The 21,942-nt window shown below is 43.6% G+C and overlaps 1 protein-coding gene across 2 annotated transcripts in view; it reads left to right on the top strand.

Annotated features, from left to right (window-relative positions):
- LOC115147764 (dynamin-2) overlaps positions 1-21,942 on the top strand; it is a 71,180-nt gene that overhangs the window by 15,197 nt on the left and 34,041 nt on the right. For both annotated transcript variants that reach the window (XM_029690057.1, XM_029690056.1), the window contains exons 2-7: positions 8,400-8,473; positions 9,783-9,932; positions 14,980-15,080; positions 17,331-17,433; positions 17,742-17,840; positions 17,951-18,111. In XM_029690057.1, coding sequence (XP_029545917.1) covers positions 8,400-8,473; positions 9,783-9,932; positions 14,980-15,080; positions 17,331-17,433; positions 17,742-17,840; positions 17,951-18,111 — 688 coding nt within the window. The remainder of the gene's footprint in view (positions 1-8,399; positions 8,474-9,782; positions 9,933-14,979; positions 15,081-17,330; positions 17,434-17,741; positions 17,841-17,950; positions 18,112-21,942) is intronic.

The following is a 21,942-nucleotide window of genomic DNA, read 5'->3' as shown; positions in this document are numbered from 1 at the left end:
TTGGGTAGCCATCCAAGGCGTCCTCTATGTCTGCTAAGAATGTCTCAGTGTCGTTTGGCTTTCCCGGAACGGGGTCGAAGAGGCGGAAGTTTTTGACGATTTTGTCAAGGCGATCCCCGCCAAGTGCGCGGGGAGCATCTGCACTCTCCCGTGGAGAATTGTCGGCCGAGAGGCCAAGAGGAAAAGTCAAGCTGTGGTCGTGTTGGCGAGGAGGCCCCAATTCACTGTGGGCCGAATGGCCAAGAGAAAGAGGCTGAAATCTCCTGTCATCTACATTCCCTCGTTCTCTTAGCTCCGGATGTGAGCTAGGTTGCTTGGTTTGGTTGTCCCGCGATAGCGCGTGACTGTTCTGGAGTTCCTCCAGATGATACCTAAGGGTGGTGTTATGCTGCATCGCAGAGTCCACCTGGGAGTTGAGGGTGTTTATTTTCGACACGTAGGTGTCGCCCTTTTTTCGCTCGGCCTCATACTTATCTGTCATGGTTTGCAGGGAGAGGTTGCGAGTGTGGAGTGAGAGATCCAGTGATGCGATGTCCTCCTTTTGTTTAGAGGTCACATTTTCCAACTTTCTCACCTGGTCTTTCTCATCCTTCATTAAATCAGCGACTTCAATGAGTTCTGCTGTTTTGTCCTCCAACTTGGTCATTGTGTTCATTAACTGATCGTCTTTGGTCTGCAGCTTTTGGAATAGAGCATTATTGCTTTGAGTGGTTTCATTCACAACCGTTTGTAGGGCATCAATTTGCTCGCCCCGTTTTCTAACTAGCTCTTCCGATTCATCTAGTTTCGCGTGGACTTCATCGTATTTAGTTTTGGCTAAACCGAGTTGTTCTTTTAGAATACGGACTTGGTCAAGAGATTGTTCGCGTTCTTTGTTATAAGTGTTAGACAGGTCTTCCAATTTATCTGTTCTCACACACAGTTCCTCAGCTAGCAGTAGCTTATCTTTTTCGGCTTTCGATGCCAGCTCCCTGGTTCTCTCCACCTGTACCTTGAACTCCCCAGCTTCCTGCTCGTGCCTCTGCTGGGCACTGAGGTACTGGTGCACTGTCCATCTCTGCTGGTGGGCATAGTTGAGGGCTAAACTGGAGAGAACCTTCACAAGGCCTCCGCCTGATGGTCTATTTTGAAGAGCGTCTGTCGCAATGTCTGCATTTTTCTCGCTTATGGCATTGAAATCTAACATTTTCAGCCCCTCGGCATAGTTAGGATTTGCATCGTTGCTGAGGTCCGCGATCAATCTTTCCGTGGGTGAAGGTCCACTGATTAGAGGGGAAATGGGTGGAAACCCATCTGATGGATTGCTCATTATTATGATTGTCAGTTATTTCAATTTACGTAATGTTTGGGGTTTTTAGTTGGAGGCTGCAAACACGATTTAACTCAGTTTGTAAACGTCAATGAATCATCAAGACTGGGTCAGTAATGTGAGTTGGTTATTACTGAACTTGCCAAAACAGGTTTAATTGATTAAATCGATTTTAATGATAAATCTAACCTGTATCGGCTATTTGGGAATTTTAATTTTAATTCACCTGAAAGAGTTGCTATCTCTAAGTTAACGTTGAAAAGTTTAACTATGTCTCATTGGTTAGTACACATTAGTTTGCGTATTATTCCAATAACCAACCTGGACGGTAGTGTAGCAATTTACTGTATATTAAATTGAACGAGACAATGATATCCAATCAGTTGAGACTGGTTAGATATCGTACAGCATAACCTGAATTATTTAAAAATAATTACTGGTGATTCTTCACCACCGGAGGTCACTGTTAACACAAGCTAAAATCGACAGGGTACCAGTGAAAATAGAATTTTACAAAACTGTTAAAAAGTCTACCTAAACACCATTAAGCTGGTAAAACAGCTTTAATCTATTAATCAATTTGAATGATTAGTCAACCCCGTATAGGCTAAAGGAATTAGCTTTAATTAACCTGAAGTAATTGCTATATCTAAGTTAACATTGAAAAGTTTAACTATGTCTCATTGGTTAGAACACATTAGTTTGCGTATTATTCCAATAACCAACCTGGACGGTAGTGTAGCAATTTAATGTATATTAAATTGAACGAGACAATGATATCCAATCAGTTGAGACCGGTTAGATATCGTACAGCATAACCTGAATTATTTAAAAATAATTACTGGTGATTCTTCACCACCGGAGGTCACTGTTAACACAAGCTAAAATCGACAGGGTATCAGTGAAAATAGAATTTTACAAAACTGTTAAAAAGTCTACCTAAACACCATTAAGCTGGTAAAACAGCTTTAATCTATTAATCAATTTGAATGATTAGTCAACCCCATATAGGCTAAAGGAATTAGCTTTAATTAACCTGAAATAGTTGCTATATCTAAGTTAACGTGGAACAGTTTAACCATGTCTCATTGGTTATGGCACATTCGTGTGTGTATTATTCCCATAACCAACCTGGAGAGGTAGTGTATCAATTTAATGTATGTATAAAATTGAACAAGACAATGATATCTAATCAGTTAAGACTGGTTTGATATCCTACAGCGTAACCTGACTTATTTCACGAAAAATGACTGGCGATTCTTCGCCAGAGGTTACGGATAGCCCAAGCTGAGGTCACACAGGATTCCCGTCTAACGCGGGAATTCACTATGAACAAAGAGGAAAACAAAAATGGCGGCTCCCCTTTGTTAGCTTAGCATCTGGCGCAAGGCTCAGCTTTCCTTGCGCGGGGTTTCCCCCTCGCCGCACAAGGGATGTTCCCTCCAACAAGGGAACGGGTTTACTTGGTGACGTCTCACGTTCAACCCTTAACCTCTCCCCGTTACCAAACGCGAGAGGTAGAGAGATAATAACTTCGCTTCGGTCAAACGAATATATCTACTCTAATTTCCGTCATGGCTGGCTCATATGTCCTCTGCTCTAGGAATTACTTATGACCGAGTCAGATCACTCCTGAAAGCGATCGACAGAAATAACACTACGTTAGGCCCAACTAGTATTATTTCTCAGAATGCCTGCATCGGCTGGTACATATGCCCTAGCTCGTAGCATTCAGTAGACCCCCTTCACACTGGCTTTGGTCAGATATACAACAGGGGTCGTTCTCTCCCGACCAGTATCTGGGTCAAATGGAACGACACACACACACTTCTCTCCCGCACTAGTCCTGCCTATAGCTATTAATGGAATGTATATATATTGCTACACAATTGATATGGAATAACACAACAGTGCGGCCTAGTCCTATTTTAGATTCCTCACACGGGGCACCATATGTCGTGACGTTGTATTAGTTAATGTGACGACTGTTGCTCATCGAATGATTAACGGTTTATAATTACGTGATTAAATGAATTAAGCAATGAATCAAGCAATTATTAACTCATTAACCTGGGGCACCATGGGAACATTGTTTTGATTGAGTTTCTATTTCCCAAATTAACTCAAAGGATATCAGAATATCGATTACAACAGTCGCTAAATTAATCAATTTCCTCTACAGTCTCATAATCTGAAAATCGTATAATCCGGGAATCTGCACGGACCCGGGCTTTACCACTGAATTTACCACACCAATCTTAGTTGATTATTTATTTACTAGCAAGCTAAAATGATGATAAAAATGCACATACACAAAACACAGTCTAGCTATTGATTAGGACTTAGTACAACGGGCCAACACACTCTGGCGCTTGTTACCCAAAATGGGGATTTTAAAGAGAGAGAAATAAAGGAAGTACACGAGAGAAATATACATTTGGGTTCATTTGTCAGCCATGCTTATTTAAAATTAGCCTTGCCCCGAACTGCCGCTCTTATGGGTCAGAATATAATGGTGTAATTACGTGTTGGAGTTCTCAGGTGGGAAGCTCCGCGTGGGTCGTTTAGGCTTCTAAATGACGCAGTTCTCCGGCGCAACTCTCTGGTTGTCCTCACGATGTCAGTGTCCTTCTTGGCTAAGTGGTCTGATCCTCACCCTTGATCGGAAGGGGTCTTCTGAGGACAGACAGCTCTGTAGCTCAGAGCTCACAGCTTCGGCTCGAATGGTGTCGATACCACGATTCAATGGAGAGTGGAGGCTGGGTGGTTCGGCTTGAATTCACCCGCTTAGACACAGCTACTCATCCGTAGCTCGTGTAGAAAAATATTTCTTTGTCTTCAACCTTGTGTTTCGTTTTGGGGTTCGTCGACTTTGTTAGACCTTGGCTGCAGCTTGGGGTCAATAGTCTTCCTGTTAATTCTTCACTCTCCTGTCTTATACCCTCGGGTCAGAAGTGGGTGTAACAGCCTTTAGGGCGATTCTCTGGGCGGACCAAGTCAAGGGGGCAAGGCTTAGATTTGGCTAAAAATCCGATTTTAGACACTAACTTCACATTTCATCTTTATCAAAACATTCTGTTTGATTTGGATATTTTCCAAACAGCGTACAATGTATAAACATCAGGCATATACTGGGAAAACTCTTAAAGGTACAATGTTTTCATAATAACGTCATCTCTTAACCTTTAAAAACAAATACAAAAGTTACATACATTTTAATATTCCACTTTTCGTCATAACCACCATTGTGGCTGCCGGAAACCATTGTTCCAAAGTCCCTTTATTGCATGTTTAAGGTTCTGAGGCCAGTTCTCCATTGTTAGGACAAAGGAATTTCTCTGTATTATGGGCATGAGGTGTCATAAAACCCCCACATCTTCAGACCCCTAGATCTCTCCTCCTCTGTTGGGGGTTTGGGAGATAATCTGTAGGGTGGTGGTCTCCTGTACCCTGACCTGATCAGGACAGTCATGACAATATATATATATATATATATATATATATATATATATATATATATATATATATAAATAATGGGGAATTGATAGACACCAACAATCAGACGCAAACAATTCACAATGAAGTTATGAAACAATGTTCACAAATTGGCGGGAGAGAGTGCATTCTGCAGAGAGAAGTACATTGTGCATCTGGGCGCTGCATGGTCAATCTGACTTCTGTATTGGCAATGCAGCATTTATGGTGATACGGCCTCAGTAGAAGCCAGGGAATTCATGCTTCTTGCACTTGGCAGAGCAGTGCAGAGCTGTTGTTAAGGAAGTGAGTTTGTGTTTTCTACAGGATGTCTCCGCCCCCCCACCTACCGTCAACCAATCATGTCAATGCAGAGCTGTACAGAGCCCTCTGCATTGGTACAACATTTGGGAGGCGCATGGCGATGCGGTAGGGAGCGCCGTTTGGCCTCTGCTTGCCTCTGGAGGCTCTGCAATTGCATCACATCCTCCATATGGAGCCTCAGACCATATTTTCGGATCAAGTATAAATAGGCTTTTAGTCTAGGCCTCCGCAATGGATTAGTGCCCTGAGATGGGCGCAAATATATATGTATTTGTTACTGCTCGACTAAAACAATCTTGGTCAACCAACAGCCTAACGACCAGACAATCGACCAGTCAACTAATTGGGGTCAGCCCTAAAGTACTGTATGCGTGTGTGTGTATGTGCAATAGTGGTTGGTTGGGAGAAACTTGACTGTCCGTCTTCCCCTCCCCCTTACTGTCCTGGATTTAACACACACACACACACACACACACACACACACACACACACACACACACACACACACACACACACACACACACACACACACACACACACACACACACACACACACACACACACACACACACACACACACACACACGCTTTCAGGGCCCTGGGTTGATGCAAATGATTTGATTTCCATCTTATCGAGAGTCAAATGACCTATTTCTATCTCTCTCGGTCTCTCTCTTTCCCTTTATCTCTCTCCCTCAATCTCCCCCTCTCGTTCTCTCCCTGTATCTCTCTCTCTCCCTCTCCCTCTCTCTTTTCTCTCACTGTTTTTCCATCTCTCTTTCCCTCTCTCTCAATTCAATTAGTCAATTAGCTTTGTTGGCGTGACGTATTGATGATAGCGCCATTAGCTTTGTTGGCGTGACGTATTGATGATAGCGCCATTAGCTTTGTTGGCGTGACGTATTGATGATAGCGCCATTAGCTTTGTTGGCGTGACGTATTGATGATAGCGCCATTAGCTTTGTTGGCGTGACGTATTGATGATAGCGCCATTAGCTTTGTTGGCGTGACGTATTGATGATAGCGCCATTAGCTTTGTTGGCGTGACGTATTGATGATAGCGCCATTAGCTTTGTTGACGTGACGTGTTGATGATAGCGCCATTAGCTTTGTTGGCGTGACGTGTTGATGAATGCGCCATTAGCTTTGTTGGCGTGACGTATTGATGATAGCGCCATTAGCTTTGTTGGCGTGACGTATTGATGATAGCGCCATTAGCTTTGTTGGCGTGACGTATTGATGATAGCGCCATTAGCTTTGTTGGCGTGACGTATTGATGATAGCGCCATTAGCTTTGTTGGCGTGACGTATTGATGATAGCGCCATTAGCTTTGTTGGCGTGACGTATTGATGATAGCGCCATTAGCTTTGTTGGCGTGACGTATTGATGATAGCGCCATTAGCTTTGTTGGCGTGACGTATTGATGATAGCGCCATTAGCTTTGTTGGCGTGACGTATTGATGATAGCGCCATTAGCTTTGTTGGCGTGACGTATTGATGATAGCGCCATTAGCTTTGTTGGCGTGACGTATTGATGATAGCGCCATTAGCTTTGTTGGCGTGACGTATTGATGATAGCGCCATTAGCTTTGTTGGCGTGACGTATTGATGATAGCGCCATTAGCTTTGTTGGCGTGACGTATTGATGATAGCGCCATTAGCTTTGTTGGCGTGACGTATTGATGATAGCGCCATTAGCTTTGTTGGCGTGACGTATTGATGATAGCGCCATTAGCTTTGTTGGCGTGACGTATTGATGATAGCGCCATTAGCTTTGTTGGCGTGACGTATTGATGATAGCGCCATTAGCTTTGTTGGCGTGACGTATTGATGATAGCGCCATTAGCTTTGTTGGCGTGACGTATTGATGATAGCGCCATTAGCTTTGTTGGCGTGACGTATTGATGATAGCGCCATTAGCTTTGTTGGCGTGACGTATTGATGATAGCGCCATTAGCTTTGTTGGCGTGACGTATTGATGATAGCGCCATTAGCTTTGTTGGCGTGACGTATTGATGATAGCGCCATTAGCTTTGTTGGCGTGACGTATTGATGATAGCGCCATTAGCTTTGTTGGCGTGACGTATTGATGATAGCGCCATTAGCTTTGTTGGCGTGACGTATTGATGATAGCGCCATTAGCTTTGTTGGCGTGACGTATTGATGATAGCGCCATTAGCTTTGTTGGCGTGACGTATTGATGATAGCGCCATTAGCTTTGTTGGCGTGACGTATTGATGATAGTGCCATTAGCTTTGTTGGCGTGACGTATTGATGATAGCGCCATTAGCTTTGTTGGCGTGACGTATTGATGATAGCGCCATTAGCTTTGTTGGCGTGACGTATTGATGATAGCGCCATTAGCTTTGTTGGCGTGACGTATTGATGATAGTGCCATTAGCTTTGTTGGCGTGACGTATTGATGATAGCGCCATTAGCTTTGTTGGCGTGACGTATTGATGATAGCGCCATTAGCTTTGTTGGCGTGACGTATTGATGATAGCGCCATTAGCTTTGTTGGCGTGACGTATTGATGATAGCGCCATTAGCTTTGTTGGCGTGACGTATTGATGATAGCGCCATTAGCTTTGTTGGCGTGACGTATTGATGATAGCGCCATTAGCTTTGTTGGCGTGACGTATTGATGATAGCGCCATTAGCTTTGTTGGCGTGACGTATTGATGATAGCGCCATTAGCTTTGTTGGCGTGACGTATTGATGATAGCGCCATTAGCTTTGTTGGCGTGACGTATTGATGATAGCGCCATTAGCTTTGTTGGCGTGACGTATTGATGATAGTGCCATTAGCTTTGTTGGCGTGACGTATTGATGATAGCGCCATTAGCTTTGTTGGCGTGACGTATTGATGATAGCGCCATTAGCTTTGTTGGCGTGACGTATTGATGATAGGGCCAAAGCACAATGTTACATCCAAAAAAGTGGACACTTAGAACAAAGGGTTCCAAAAGGGTTCTTCGGCTGTCCCCGTAGGAAAACCCTTTTTGGAAAGGGTCCTACATGGAACCCAAGAGGGTTCTACCTGGAACGAAAAGGGTTCTATCTGGAACCAAAAGGGTTCTATCTGGAACCAAAAAAAGGGTATTGAAAGGGTTCTCCTCTGGGGACAGCTGAAGAACCATTTTAGGTTCTACATAGAAAAGAAATGCTAAGAGTGTGATGAACAATTATTAACAGTGAACATGTTATGGAAATCATTGAGTGACCTCAGTGTGTGTGTGTGTGTGTGTGTGTGTGTGTGTGTGTGTGTTAAATAATCTGTGTTTCTTCAAGGGACTTTCTGCCCCGAGGCTCTGGTATTGTGACCCGCAGACCTCTCGTCCTTCAACTGGTCAACAACCAAGCAGGTGGATACACTCACTCACTCACTCACTCTCTCACTCACTCACTCACTCACTCACTCACTCACTCACTCACTCACTCACTCACTCACTCACTCACTCACTCACACACACACACACACACACACACAGGGATGCACACACACTCACACACACACACACAGGGATGCACACACACTCACTCACACAAACACACAAACACACACACTCAAGCACGCACAAACACACAGGGATGCACACACACGCACACACACACAGGAATGCAAGCACACTCACACACAGACGAAGACACATGAAGACATGTTATGATAAAGTATCAGTAAAGGAGAATGAGGAAGAAATGTAGAAAACTGATCTCACCATAGAATGACTTAGAACTGTAGAATGGACCCTGTCTAAAAATCACCTTAGAACTCTAGAATGGACCTGTCTAAAAATCACCTTAGAATTCTAGAATGGACCCTGTCTAAAAATCACCTTAGAACTCTAGAATGGACCTGTCTAAAAATCACCTTAGAACTCTACAATGGACCCTGTCTAAAAATCACCTTAGAACTGTAGAATGGACCCTGTCTAAAAATCACCTTAGAACTGTAGAATGGACCCTGTCTAAAAATCACCTTAGAACTCTAGAATGGACCTGTCTAAAAATCACCTTAGAACTGTAGAATGGACCCTGTCTAAAAATCACCTTAGAACTCTAGAATGGACCCTGTCTAAAAATCACCTTAGAACTCTAGAATGGGCCCTGTCTAAAAATCACCTTAGAACTCTAGAATGGGACCCTGTCTAAAAATCCCCCATCTTGACCAAAATAGCTTCCATAATAATCAAGGTCTGTCAAGTTGGTTGTTGACCATTGCTAGACAGCCATTTTCAAGTCTTGCCAGAGATTTTCAAGTTGATTTATGTCAAAACTGTAAATATGCCAGACAGGAACATTTCATGTTGTCTTGGTAAGCAACTCCAGTGTTTACTTATAGACTCAAGACATTTCAGCTTTTCATTTTTAATGAATTTGTCAAAAATTCTAAAAACATAACTCAAATTTGACATTATGGGGTATTGTGTGTAGGCCAGTAACACAGTCTGAATTTAATCAATATGTAATTCAAGCTGTAACACAACAAAATGTGGAAAAAGTCAAGTTGTGTGAATACTTTCTGAAGTCTCTCACAAACAAGTCATGACATGCTTCGTTTTTGTGGTGACTTACAGATGATTTCTCTCTCCCTTGAATCTCTTCTCTATGTCCCTCCCTCCCTCTCTCTATCCCTCTCTCTCTATCCCTCCATCCTTCTCTCCTTAATAACAGAGTATGCTGAGTTCCTTCATTGTAAAGGTCGTAAGTTTGTGGACTTTGATGAGGTGCGTTTGGAGATTGAGGCCGAGACTGATCGCATCACTGGGTCCAATAAGGGAATCTCTGCTGTTCCCATCAACCTCCGAGTCTATTCCCCTAATGGTACACACACACACACACACACACAAACACACACACACACACACACACACACACACACACACACACACACACACACACACACACACACACACACACACACACACACACACACACACACACACACACACACACACACACACACACACAGAGCGAGAAAGAGAGAGACTCACGGACATATGTTCAAGCACAGACGCATGCAAACATAGGCACACACGAAAATACAAAGTACACAGTCCTGAATGCACTTATGCTTTGTTAGGTTCTGATAAACAGAGTGAACAACTAATAGACAACTAGTCAAAGCTCAAACCAAATGTATTCACCCACTGGGTCAAACAGCTGCACAAGACAAAGTTTCCAGCAGCACCAGTATTTATACCCTCCTTCAGACAGAGTCTTCTGCTTGCACCTCTAAACACTACATCTATGTTGCTAGGCAGGAAGTCAAGTGACGTGTTTAATAGAACTGTTCCTTCTCCCGTCATCTGACCTGACCTCGGCCCACATTCCTCACTAATCCACAGCTATCCAACCTTATCAGTGACCTGACCTCGGCCCACATTCCTCACTAATCCACAGCTATCCAACCTTATCAGTGACCTGACCTCGGCCCACATTCCTCACTAATCCACAGCTATCCACCCTTATCAGTGACCTGACCTCGGCCCACATTCCTCACTAATCCACAGCTATCCACCCTTATCAGTGACCTGACCTCGGCCCACATTCCTCACTAATCCACAGCTATCCAACCTTATCAGTGACCTGACCTCGGCCCACATTCCTCACTAATCCACAGCTATCCAACCTTATCAGTGACCTGACCTCGGCCCACATTCCTCACTAATCCACAGCTATCCAACCTTATCAGTGACCTGACCTCGGCCCACATTCCTCACTAATTCACAGCTATCCACCCTTATCAGTGACCTGACCTCGGCCCACATTCCTCACTAATCCACAGCTATCCAACCTTATCAGTGACCTGACCTTGGCCCACATTCCTCACTAATCCACAGCTATCCAACCTTATCAGTGACCTGACCTCGGCCCACATTCCTCACTAATCCACAGCTATCCAACCTTATCAGTGACCTGACCTCGGCCCACATTCCTCACTAATCCACAGCTATCCACCCTTATCAGTGACCTGACCTTGGCCCACATTCCTCACTAATCCACAGCTATCCAACCTTATCAGTGACCTGACCTCGGCCCACATTCCTCACTAATCCACAGCTATCCAACCTTATCAGTGACCTGACCTCGGCCCACATTCCTCACTAATCCACAGCTATCCAACCTTATCAGTGACCTGACCTCGGCCCACATTCCTCACTAATCCACAGCTATCCAACCTTATCAGTGACCTGACCTCGGCCCACATTCCTCACTAATCCACAGCTCTCCAACCTTATCAGTGACCTGACCTCGGCCCACATTCCTCACTAATCCACAGCTATCCAACCTTATCAGTGACCTGACCTTGGCCCACATTCCTCACTAATCCACAGCTCTCCAACCTTATCAGTGACCTGACCTCGGCCCACATTCCTCACTAATCCACAGCTATCCAACCTTATCAGTGACCTGACCTCGGCCCACATTCCTCACTAATCCACAGCTATCCAACCTTATCAGTGACCTGACCTCGGCCCACATTCCTCACTAATTCACAGCTATCCAACCTTATCAGTGACCTGACCTCGGCCCACATTCCTCACTAATCCACAGCTATCCACCCTTATCAGTGACCTGACCTCGGCCCACATTCCTCACTAATCCACAGCTATCCACCCTTATCAGTGACCTGACCTCGGCCCACATTCCTCACTAATCCACAGCTATCCACCCTTATCAGTGACCTGACCTCGGCCCACATTCCTCACTAATCCACAGCTATCCAACCTTATCAGTGACCTGACCTTGGCCCACATTCCTCACTAATCCACAGCTATCCACCCTTATCAGTGACCTGACCTCGGCCCACATTCCTCACTAATCCACAGCTATCCAACCTTATCAGTGACCTGACCTCGGCCCACATTCCTCACTAATCCACAGCTATCCAACCTTATCAGTGACCTGACCTCGGCCCACATTCCTCACTAATCCACAGCTATCCAACCTTATCAGTGACCTGACCTCGGCCCACATTCCTCACTAATCCACAGCTATCCAACCTTATCATCTGACCTGACCTCGGCCCACATTCCTCACTAATCCACAGCTATCCAACCTTATCAGTGACCTGACCTCGGCCCACATTCCTCACTAATCCACAGCTATCCACCCTTATCAGTGACCTGACCTCGGCCCACATTCCTCACTAATCCACAGCTATCCAACCTTATCAGTGACCTGACCTCGGCCCACATTCCTCACTAATCCACAGCTATCCAACCTTATCAGTGACCTGACCTCGGCCCACATTCCTCACTAATCCACAGCTATCCAACCTTATCAGTGACCTGACCTCGGCCCACATTCCTCACTAATCCACAGCTATCCAACCTTATCAGTGACCTGACCTCGGCCCACATTCCTCACTAATCCACAGCTATCCAACCTTATCAGTGACCTGACCTCGGCCCACATTCCTCACTAATCCACAGCTATCCAACCTTATCAGTGACCTGACCTCGGCCCACATTCCTCACTAATCCACAGCTATCCAACCTTATCAGTGACCTGACCTCGGCCCACATTCCTCACTAATCCACAGCTATCCAACCTTATCAGTGACCTGACCTCGGCCCACATTCCTCACTAATCCACAGCTATCCAACCTTATCAGTGACCTGACCTCGGCCCACATTCCTCACTAATCCACAGCTATCCAACCTTATCAGTGACCTGACCTCGGCCCACATTCCTCACTAATCCACAGCTATCCAACCTTATCAGTGACCGCAACCATGTAACCATTAACTTCTAGCTTCAACGCCATACAACACTCCTTCCGTGGTCTCCAACTGCTCTTAAACGCTAGCAAAACCAAATGCATGCTCTTCAACAGTTCGCTGCCCGCACCCGCCCGCCCGACTAGCATCACTACTCTGGACGGTTCTGACCTAGAATACGTGGACAACTACAAATACCTAGGTGTCTGGCTAGACTGTAAACTTTCCATCAAACATCTCCAATCCAAAATCAAATCTAGAATTGGCTTCCTATTTCGCAGCAAAGACTCCTTCACTCATGCTGCCAAACTTACCCTAGTAAAACTGACTATCCTACCAATCCTCGACTTCGGCGATGTCATCTACAAAATAGCTTCCAATACTCTACTCAGCAAATTGGATGTAGTCTATCACAGTGCCATCCGTTTTGTTACCAAAGCCCCTTATACCACCCACCACTGCGACCTGTATGCTCTAGTCGGCTGGCCCCCGCTACATATTCGTCGCCAGACCCACTGGCTCCAGGTCATCTATAAGTCTCTGCTAGGTAAAGCTCCACCTTATCTCAGCTCACTGGTCAGGATAACAACACCCACCCATAGCACACGTTCCAGCAGGTATATCTCACTGGTCATCCCCAAAGCCAACACCTACTTTGGCCGCCTTTCCTTCCAGTTCTCTGCTGCCAGTGACTGGAACGAATTGCAAAAATTGCTGAAGCTGGAGACTTACATTTACTACCAGTCTCCCATGGTTCACTGATATATCTAGGACTGACTGTATCAGATAGTCCCTACCAGTCTCCCATGGTTCACTGATATATCTAGGACTGACTGTATCAGATAGTCCCTACCAGTCTCCCATGGTTCACTGATATATCTAGGACTGACTGTATCAGATAGTCCCTACCAGTCTCCCATGGTTCACTGATATATCTAGGACTGAGTCTATCAGATGGTTTTCTAGCCACCAACATCTCTAATGACATCCTATGTTCTGCTACAGTCAGTGGTTAGGTTAGGTACACATCTCCCAGGTCAGGTCGGGTACACATCTCTCAGGTCAGGTTAGATACATATTTCCCAGGTCAGGTCAGGTACACATCTCCCAGGTCAGGTTAGGTACACATTTCTCAGGTTAGGTCAGGTACACATCTCCCAGGTCAGGTTAGGTACACATCTCCCAGGTCAGGTACACATCTCCCAGGTCAGGTTAGGTACACATCTCTCAGTCCATGTTAGGTACACATCTCCCAGGTCAGGTCAGGTACACATTTATCAGGTTAGGTCAGGTACACATCTCCCAGGTCAGGTTAGGTACACATCTCCCAGGTCAGGTTAGGTACACATCTCCCAGGTTAGGTACACATCTCCCAGGTCAGGTTAGGTACACATCTCCCAGGTCAGGTTAGGTACACATCTCCCAGGTTAGGTACACATCTCCCAGGTCAGGTCAGGTACACATCTCCCAGGTCAGGTTAGGTACACATCTCCCAGGTTAGGTACACATCTCTCAGTCTAGGTCAGGTACACATCTCTCAGTCCAAGGCCCATCTACACCCCTTTGTGAACATCCTCGTTACTGTGTAAACCTCCCTCTGTGTAGATTGATGAGCAATGAGCAAATATATTTTCCATTTGAATTGAATCATTTAATCTCTCCCTCTCTCTCTCTCTGGCCCTCCCTCACTCGTTGGTCCTCCCTCCTTCCCACTCTCCATCCCTCCCTCCCTCTCTCCTCCCACCTTCCTCCCTACTCTTTCCGTCCCTCTCCCCCTCTCCTTCCTCCCTCCACCTCCTCCTCCTCCTTCCCTTCCCTCCCCTTCCTTCCTTCCTTCCTTCCTTCCTTCCTTCCTTCCTTCCTTCCTTCCTTCCTTCCTTCCTTCCTTCCTTCACCTCTTCCTCTTCTCCTGCTCTCCCCTCCATCCCTCCCCATCCCTCCCTCCTCCCTCTCTCCCTCTCCTTCCTCTCTCCACCTCCTCCTCCTCTCCTGCTCTCCCCCTCCCTCCCTCCCTCTCTCCCTCTCCTTCTTCCCTCCACCTCCTCCTCCTCTCCCACTCTCCCCATCCATCCCTCCCTACCCCATCCCTCCCTCCCATCCCTCCTCTCTCTCTCTCCCTCCCTCCCTCCCTCCTCCCTCCTCAGTGTTAAACCTGACTCTTATAGATCTACCAGGGATGACTAAGGTAGCGGTGGGAGACCAGCCAATCGACATCGAGCACCAGATCAGAGACATGCTGATGCAGGTCAGAGACTGTGGTTACTGTCCCAACTGGCACCCTATTCCCAAACTGGCATCCTATTCCCTAGATAGTGCACTATTTTTGACCAGAATGGCACCCTATTCCCTAGATAGTGCACTATTTTTGACCAGAATGGCACCCTATTCCCTAGATAGTGCACTACTTTTGACCAGAATGGCATACTATTCCCTAGATAGTGCACTACTTTTGACCAGATGGCACCCTATTCCCTAGATAGTGCACTACTTTTGACCAGATGGCACCCTATTCCCTAGATAGTGCACTACTTTTGACCAGATGGCACCCTATTCTCTATTCAGTGGGTAACAGAAGGGGATTGAGTGATTGAAACTCACTCCTCAGCCTGAAATGTCTTCACTTTGGGTTAGAACGTTTCAGGGAGTCAGTCACCTGTGTTTTTGATGCAGATAATACAGGACCAGTCAAAAGTTTGGACATACCTACTCATTAAATATTAAAGTAATATAGTATATCTTCTATGTTGTGTGTAATTCATATCCAAAGAGTAACAAAGTACATGTCAAGTAACTAAGTATATGTTAAAGGGAAGGGGGTAACTAAGTATATGTTAAAGGGAAAGGGGGTAACTAAGTATATGTTAAAGGGAAAGGGGGTAACTAAGTATATGTTAAAGGGAAAGGGGGTAACTAAGTATATGTTAAAGGGAAAGGGGGTAACTAAGTATATGTTAAAGGGAAAGGGGTAACTAAGTATATGTTAAAGGGAAAGGGGGTAACTAAGTATATGTTAAAGGGAAAGGGGGTAACTAAGTATATGTTAAAGGGAAAGGGGGTAACTAAGTATATGTTAAAGGGAAAGGGGGTAACTAAGTATATGTTAAAGGGAAAGGGGGTAACTAAGTATATGTTAAAGGGAAGGGGGTAACTAAGTATATGTTAAAGGGAAAGGGGTAACTAAGTATATGTTAAAGGGAAAGGGGTAACTAAGTATATGTTAAAGGGAAAGGGGTAACTAAGTATATGTTAAAGGGAAAGGGGGTAACTAAGTATATGTTAAAGGGAAGGGGGTAACTAAGTATATGTTAAAGGGAAAGGGGGTAACTAAGTATATGTTAAAGGGAAAGGGGGTAACTAAGTATATGTTAAAGGGAAAGGGGGTAACTAAGTATATGTTAAAGGGAAAGGGGGTAACTAAGTATATGTTAAAGGGAAGGGGGTAACTAAGTATATGTTCAAGGGAAAGGGGGTAACTAAGTATATGTTAAAGGGAAAGGGGGTAACTAAGTATATGTTAAAGGGAAGGGGGTAACTAAGTATATGTTAAAGGGAAGGGGGTAACTAAGTATATGTTAAAGGGAAAGGGGTAACTAAGTATATGTTAAAGGGAAAGGGGTAACTAAGTATATGTTAAAGGGAAGGGGGTAACTAAGTATATGTTAAAGGGAAAGGGGTAACTAAGTATATGTTAAAGGGAAGGGGGTAACTAAGTATATGTTAAAGGGGCAATCTGCAGTTATAAGTGAATGATATGCACGTATTGACTCTTGAAGAATACAAGGTGTTAGTGCTTCATGAGCTTAGTTCATCTGTCACACTGCATCAGAACCCAGAAGAGAAGCTCCTTTTACTTCTGTTGTTGTTGTTGTATACAATGAAAATGTAAACAAACACTATATAGCCTCAAAACATGGTTAAATCGATCATGTTGATATCATGGATGGTCAGTCCTTGCATCCAGAGCTCTGCCTATGAATTTGAGAGGGGTTACATTTCTCCAGACCAATCCCTCAGCTTTTTACTGAAACAGGTGTCAGTAGAGAGCTTTATTATTGTTTCAACTGCTGATTGCCTCTTTAAAGTAATATAGTTTTATCTTCTATGTTATGTGCTAAAACGTATATATTCTATGCAGTCAATAACTAAAGAATCCTGTCTGATCCTGTTATATGCAGTTCATAACTAAAGAATCCTGTCTGATTCTGTTATATGCAGTTCATAACTAAAGAATCCTGTCTGATTCTGTTATATGCAGTTAATAACTAAAGAATCCTGTCTGATTCTGTTATATGCAGTTCATAATTAAACAGTCCTGTCTGATCCTGTTGTTTGCGGTTCATAACTAAAGAATCCTGTCTGATCCTGTTATATGCAGTTCATAACTAAAGAATCCTGTCTGATCCTGTTATATGCAGTTCATAACTAAAGAATCCTGTCTGATCCTGTTGTTTGCGGTTCATAACTAAAGAATCCTGTCTGATCCTGTTATATGCAGTTCATAACTAAAGAATCCTGTCTGATCCTGGCTGTGACTCCAGCTAACCAGGATCTGGCCAACTCTGATGCTCTCAAGATATCTAAGGAGGTCGACCCTCAAGGTAGGGAGGGGGGGGCAGAGTCTATGTAGAGGGGTTACGTCTCTGTGTGTGTGTGTGTGTGTGTGTGTGTGTGTGTGTGTGTGTGTGTGTGTGTGTGTGTGTGTGTGTGTGTGTGTCAGGCAAATCGGTCATTATTTATTTGTTCTAACAGGCCCACAATGGGGTTACTAAAATCCGATTTGGAAATATTTGACTGTTTTTGCTGCATAAAAGTGGTCGAACTCTTACCTGATCTATTCATATAATGGGATGGAGAGGTGTTTGTTGAGAGTGGAATGTTGCCATGGAGATGACCTATGTGTTTCCAGGGTTACGTACCATCGGAGTGATCACCAAGCTGGACCTGATGGACGAGGGGACGGACGCACGGGACATTCTAGAGAATAAACTACTGCCGCTACGCAGAGGTGACACACACACACACACACACACACACCCACACACACACACACACCCCTGTTATAACCTGCTCCCTCCAGGTTATAACAGGGTAATAACCACCTCTCCTCCTCTCCAGGTTACATTGGGGTGGTGAATCGTAGTCAGAAGGATATTGATGGCAGGAAGGATATTAAAGCAGCTCTGGGTGCAGAGAGGAAGTTCTTCCTGTCTCATCCAGGATACAGACACATAGCTGACCGCATGGGAACACCACATCTACAGAAAACACTCAACCAGGTGAGATATGTAGACCCTATATTCTCTCTCTCTGTATCTCTCTCTGTATCTCTCTCTCTGTATCTCTCTCTCTGTATCTCTCTCTCTGTATCTCTCTCTCTGTATCTCTCTCTCTCTCTCTGTATCTCTCTCTCTGTATCTCTCTCTCTGTATCTCTCTCTCTGTATCTCTCTCTCTGTATCTCTCTCTCTGTATCTCTCTCTCTCTCTCTCTGTGTGCTGAGTGATTGGTGCTTTTTGAGGTTGGTTCGGTTTCAGTTCGAGTGTATTTTTGTTTTAAATCACAGGTTAAAAAAATAAAAAAGCTTTTTAATGGAAATTCCAAAGCCAAAAATAGTGAACATTCAAAACATTAAACATATACCATTGTCTCTGTCAGGTCCACACTGGGTATACATCAATAGAAAAATAGGAAATTACTATGAAATAATAAAATATTTCAGTTGTGTATATTACTATTATTCTTCATTCCTTAAAGTCATCTCATCTCTGCTCAGAGAGTAGTAGTCAGTCAGCCAGCCAGTTATCTCTTTGTCCCCCATACTGTACTGTCTTTAGTCATCCTATTGAGATAGTTCCCCATACTGTACTGTCTTTAGTCATCCTATTGAGATAGTTCCCCATACTGTACTGTCTTTAGTCATCCTATTGAGATAGTTCCCCATACTATACTGTCTTTAGTCATCCTATTGAGATAGTTCCCCATACTGTACTGTCTTTAGTCATCCTATTGAGATAGTTCCCCATACTGTACTGTCTTTAGTCATCCTATTGAGATAGTTCCCCATACTGTACTGTCTTTAGTCATCCTATTGAGATAGTCCCCCATACTATACTGTCTTTAGTCATCCTATTGAGATAGTTCCCCATACTGTACTGTCTTTAGTCATCCTATTGAGATAGTTCCCCATACTGTACTGTCTTTAGTCATCCTATTGAGATAGTTCCCCATACTATACTGTCTTTAGTCATCCTATTGAGATAGTTCCCCATACTGTACTGTCTTTAGTCATCCTATTGAGATAGTTCCCCATACTGTACTGTCTTTAGTCATCCTATTGAGATAGTTCCCCATACTATACTGTCTTTAGTCATCCTATTGAGATAGTTCCCCATACTGTACTGTCTTTAGTCATCCTATTGAGATAGTTCCCCATACTGTACTGTCTTTAGTCATCCTATTGAGATAGTTCCCCATACTATACTGTCTTTAGTCATCCTATTGAGATAGTTCCCCATACTGTACTGTCTTTAGTCATCCTATTTAGATAGTTCCCCATACTATACTGTCTTTAGTCATCCTATTGAGATAGTTCCCCATACTGTACTGTCTTTAGTCATCCTATTGAGATAGTTCCCCATACTGTACTGTCTTTAGTCATCCTATTGAGATAGTTCCCCATACTATACTGTCTTTAGTCATCCTATTGAGATAGTTCCCCATACTATACTGTCTTTAGTCATCCTATTTAGATAGTTCCCCATACTATACTGTCTTTAGTCATCCTATTGAGATAGTTCCCCATACTATACTGTCTTTAGTCATCCTATTGAGATAGTTCCCCATACTGTACTGTCTTTAGTCATCCTATTGAGATAGTTCCCCATACTGTACTGTCTTTAGTCATCCTATTGAGATAGTTCCCCATACTATACTGTCTTTAGTCATCCTATTGAGATAGTTCCCCATACTGTACTGTCTTTAGTCATCCTATTGAGATAGTTCCCCATACTGTACTGTCTTTAGTCATCCTATTGAGATAGTTCCCCATACTGTACTGTCTTTAGTCATCCTATTGAGATAGTTCCCCATACTATACTGTCTTTAGTCATCCTATTGAGATAGTTCCCCATACTGTACTGTCTTTAGTCATCCTATTGAGATAGTTCCCCATACTGTACTGTCTTTAGTCATCCTATTGAGATAGTTCCCCATACTGTACTGTCTTTAGTCATCCTATTGAGATAGTTCCCCATACTGTACTGTCTTTAGTCATCCTATTGAGATAGTTCCCCATACTATACTGTCTTTAGTCATCCTATTGAGATAGTTCCCCATACTGTACTGTCTTTAGTCATCCTATTGAGATAGTTCCCCATACTGTACTGTCTTTAGTCATCCTATTTAGATAGTTCCCCATACTATACTGTCTTTAGTCATCCTATTGAGATAGTTCCCCATACTATACTGTCTTTAGTCATCCTATTGAGATAGTTCCCCATACTGTACTGTCTTTAGTCATCCTATTGAGATAGTTCCCCATACTATACTGTCTTTAGTCATCCTATTGAGATAGTTCCCCATACTGTACTGTCTTTAGTCATCCTATTGAGATAGTTCCCCATACTGTACTGTCTTTAGTCATCCTATTGAGATAGTTCCCCATACTGTACTGTCTTTAGTCATCCTATTGAGATAGTTCCCCATACTATACTGTCTTTAGTCATCCTATTGAGATAGTTCCCCATACTGTACTGTCTTTAGTCATCCTATTGAGATAGTTCCCCATACTGTACTGTCTTTAGTCATCCTATTGAGATAGTTCCCCATACTATACTGTCTTTAGTCATCCTATTGAGATAGTTCCCCATACTGTACTGTCTTTAGTCATCCTATTGAGATAGTTCCCCATACTGTACTGTCTTTAGTCATCCTATTGAGATAGTTCCCCATACTATACTGTCTTTAGTCATCCTATTGAGATAGTTCCCCATACTGTACTGTCTTTAGTCATCCTATTGAGATAGTTCCCCATACTATACTGTCTTTAGTCATCCTATTGAGATAGTTCCCCATACTGTACTGTCTTTAGTCATCCTATTGAGATAGTTCCCCATACTGTACTGTCTTTAGTCATCCTATTGAGATAGTTCCCCATACTATACTGTCTTTAGTCATCCTATTGAGATAGTTCCCCATACTGTACTGTCTTTAGTCATCCTATTGAGATAGTTCCCCATACTATACTGTCTTTAGTCATCCTATTGAGATAGTTCCCCATACTGTACTGTCTTTAGTCATCCTATTGAGATAGTTCCCCATACTGTACTGTCTTTAGTCATCCTATTGAGATAGTTCCCCATACTGTACTGTCTTTAGTCATCCTATTTAGATAGTTCCCCATACTGTACTGTCTTTAGTCATCCTATTGAGATAGTCCCCCATACTATACTGTCTTTAGTCATCCTATTGAGATAGTTCCCCATACTATACTGTCTTTAGTCATCCTATTGAGATAGTTCCCCATACTGTACTGTCTTTAGTCATCCTATTGAGATAGTTCCCCATACTGTACTGTCTTTAGTCATCCTATTGAGATAGTTCCCCATACTATACTGTCTTTAGTCATCCTATTTAGATAGTTCCCCATACAGTACTGTCTTTAGTCATCCTATTGAGATAGTTCCCCATACTATACTGTCTTTAGTCATCCTATTGAGATAGTTCCCCATACTGTACTGTCTTTAGTCATCCTATTGAGATAGTTCCCCATACTGTACTGTCTTTAGTCATCCTATTTAGATAGTTCCCCATACTATACTGTCTTTAGTCATCCTATTGAGATAGTTCCCCATACTGTACTGTCTTTAGTCATCCTATTGAGATAGTTCCCCATACTGTACTGTCTTTAGTCATCCTATTGAGATAGTTCCCCATACTATACTGTCTTTAGTCATCCTATTGAGATAGTTCCCCATACTATACTGTCTTTAGTCATCCTATTGAGATAGTTCCCCATACTATACTGTCTTTAGTCATCCTATTGAGATAGTTCCCCATACTATACTGTCTTTAGTCATCCTATTGAGATAGTTCCCCATACTATACTGT

This window comes from Salmo trutta, chromosome 14 (genome assembly GCF_901001165.1).
Source record: "Salmo trutta chromosome 14, fSalTru1.1, whole genome shotgun sequence".
NCBI lineage: Eukaryota > Metazoa > Chordata > Actinopteri > Salmoniformes > Salmonidae > Salmo > Salmo trutta.
The sequence above is the reverse complement of the archived record's forward strand: the minus strand, read 5'-3'. Positions and strand labels throughout refer to the sequence as shown.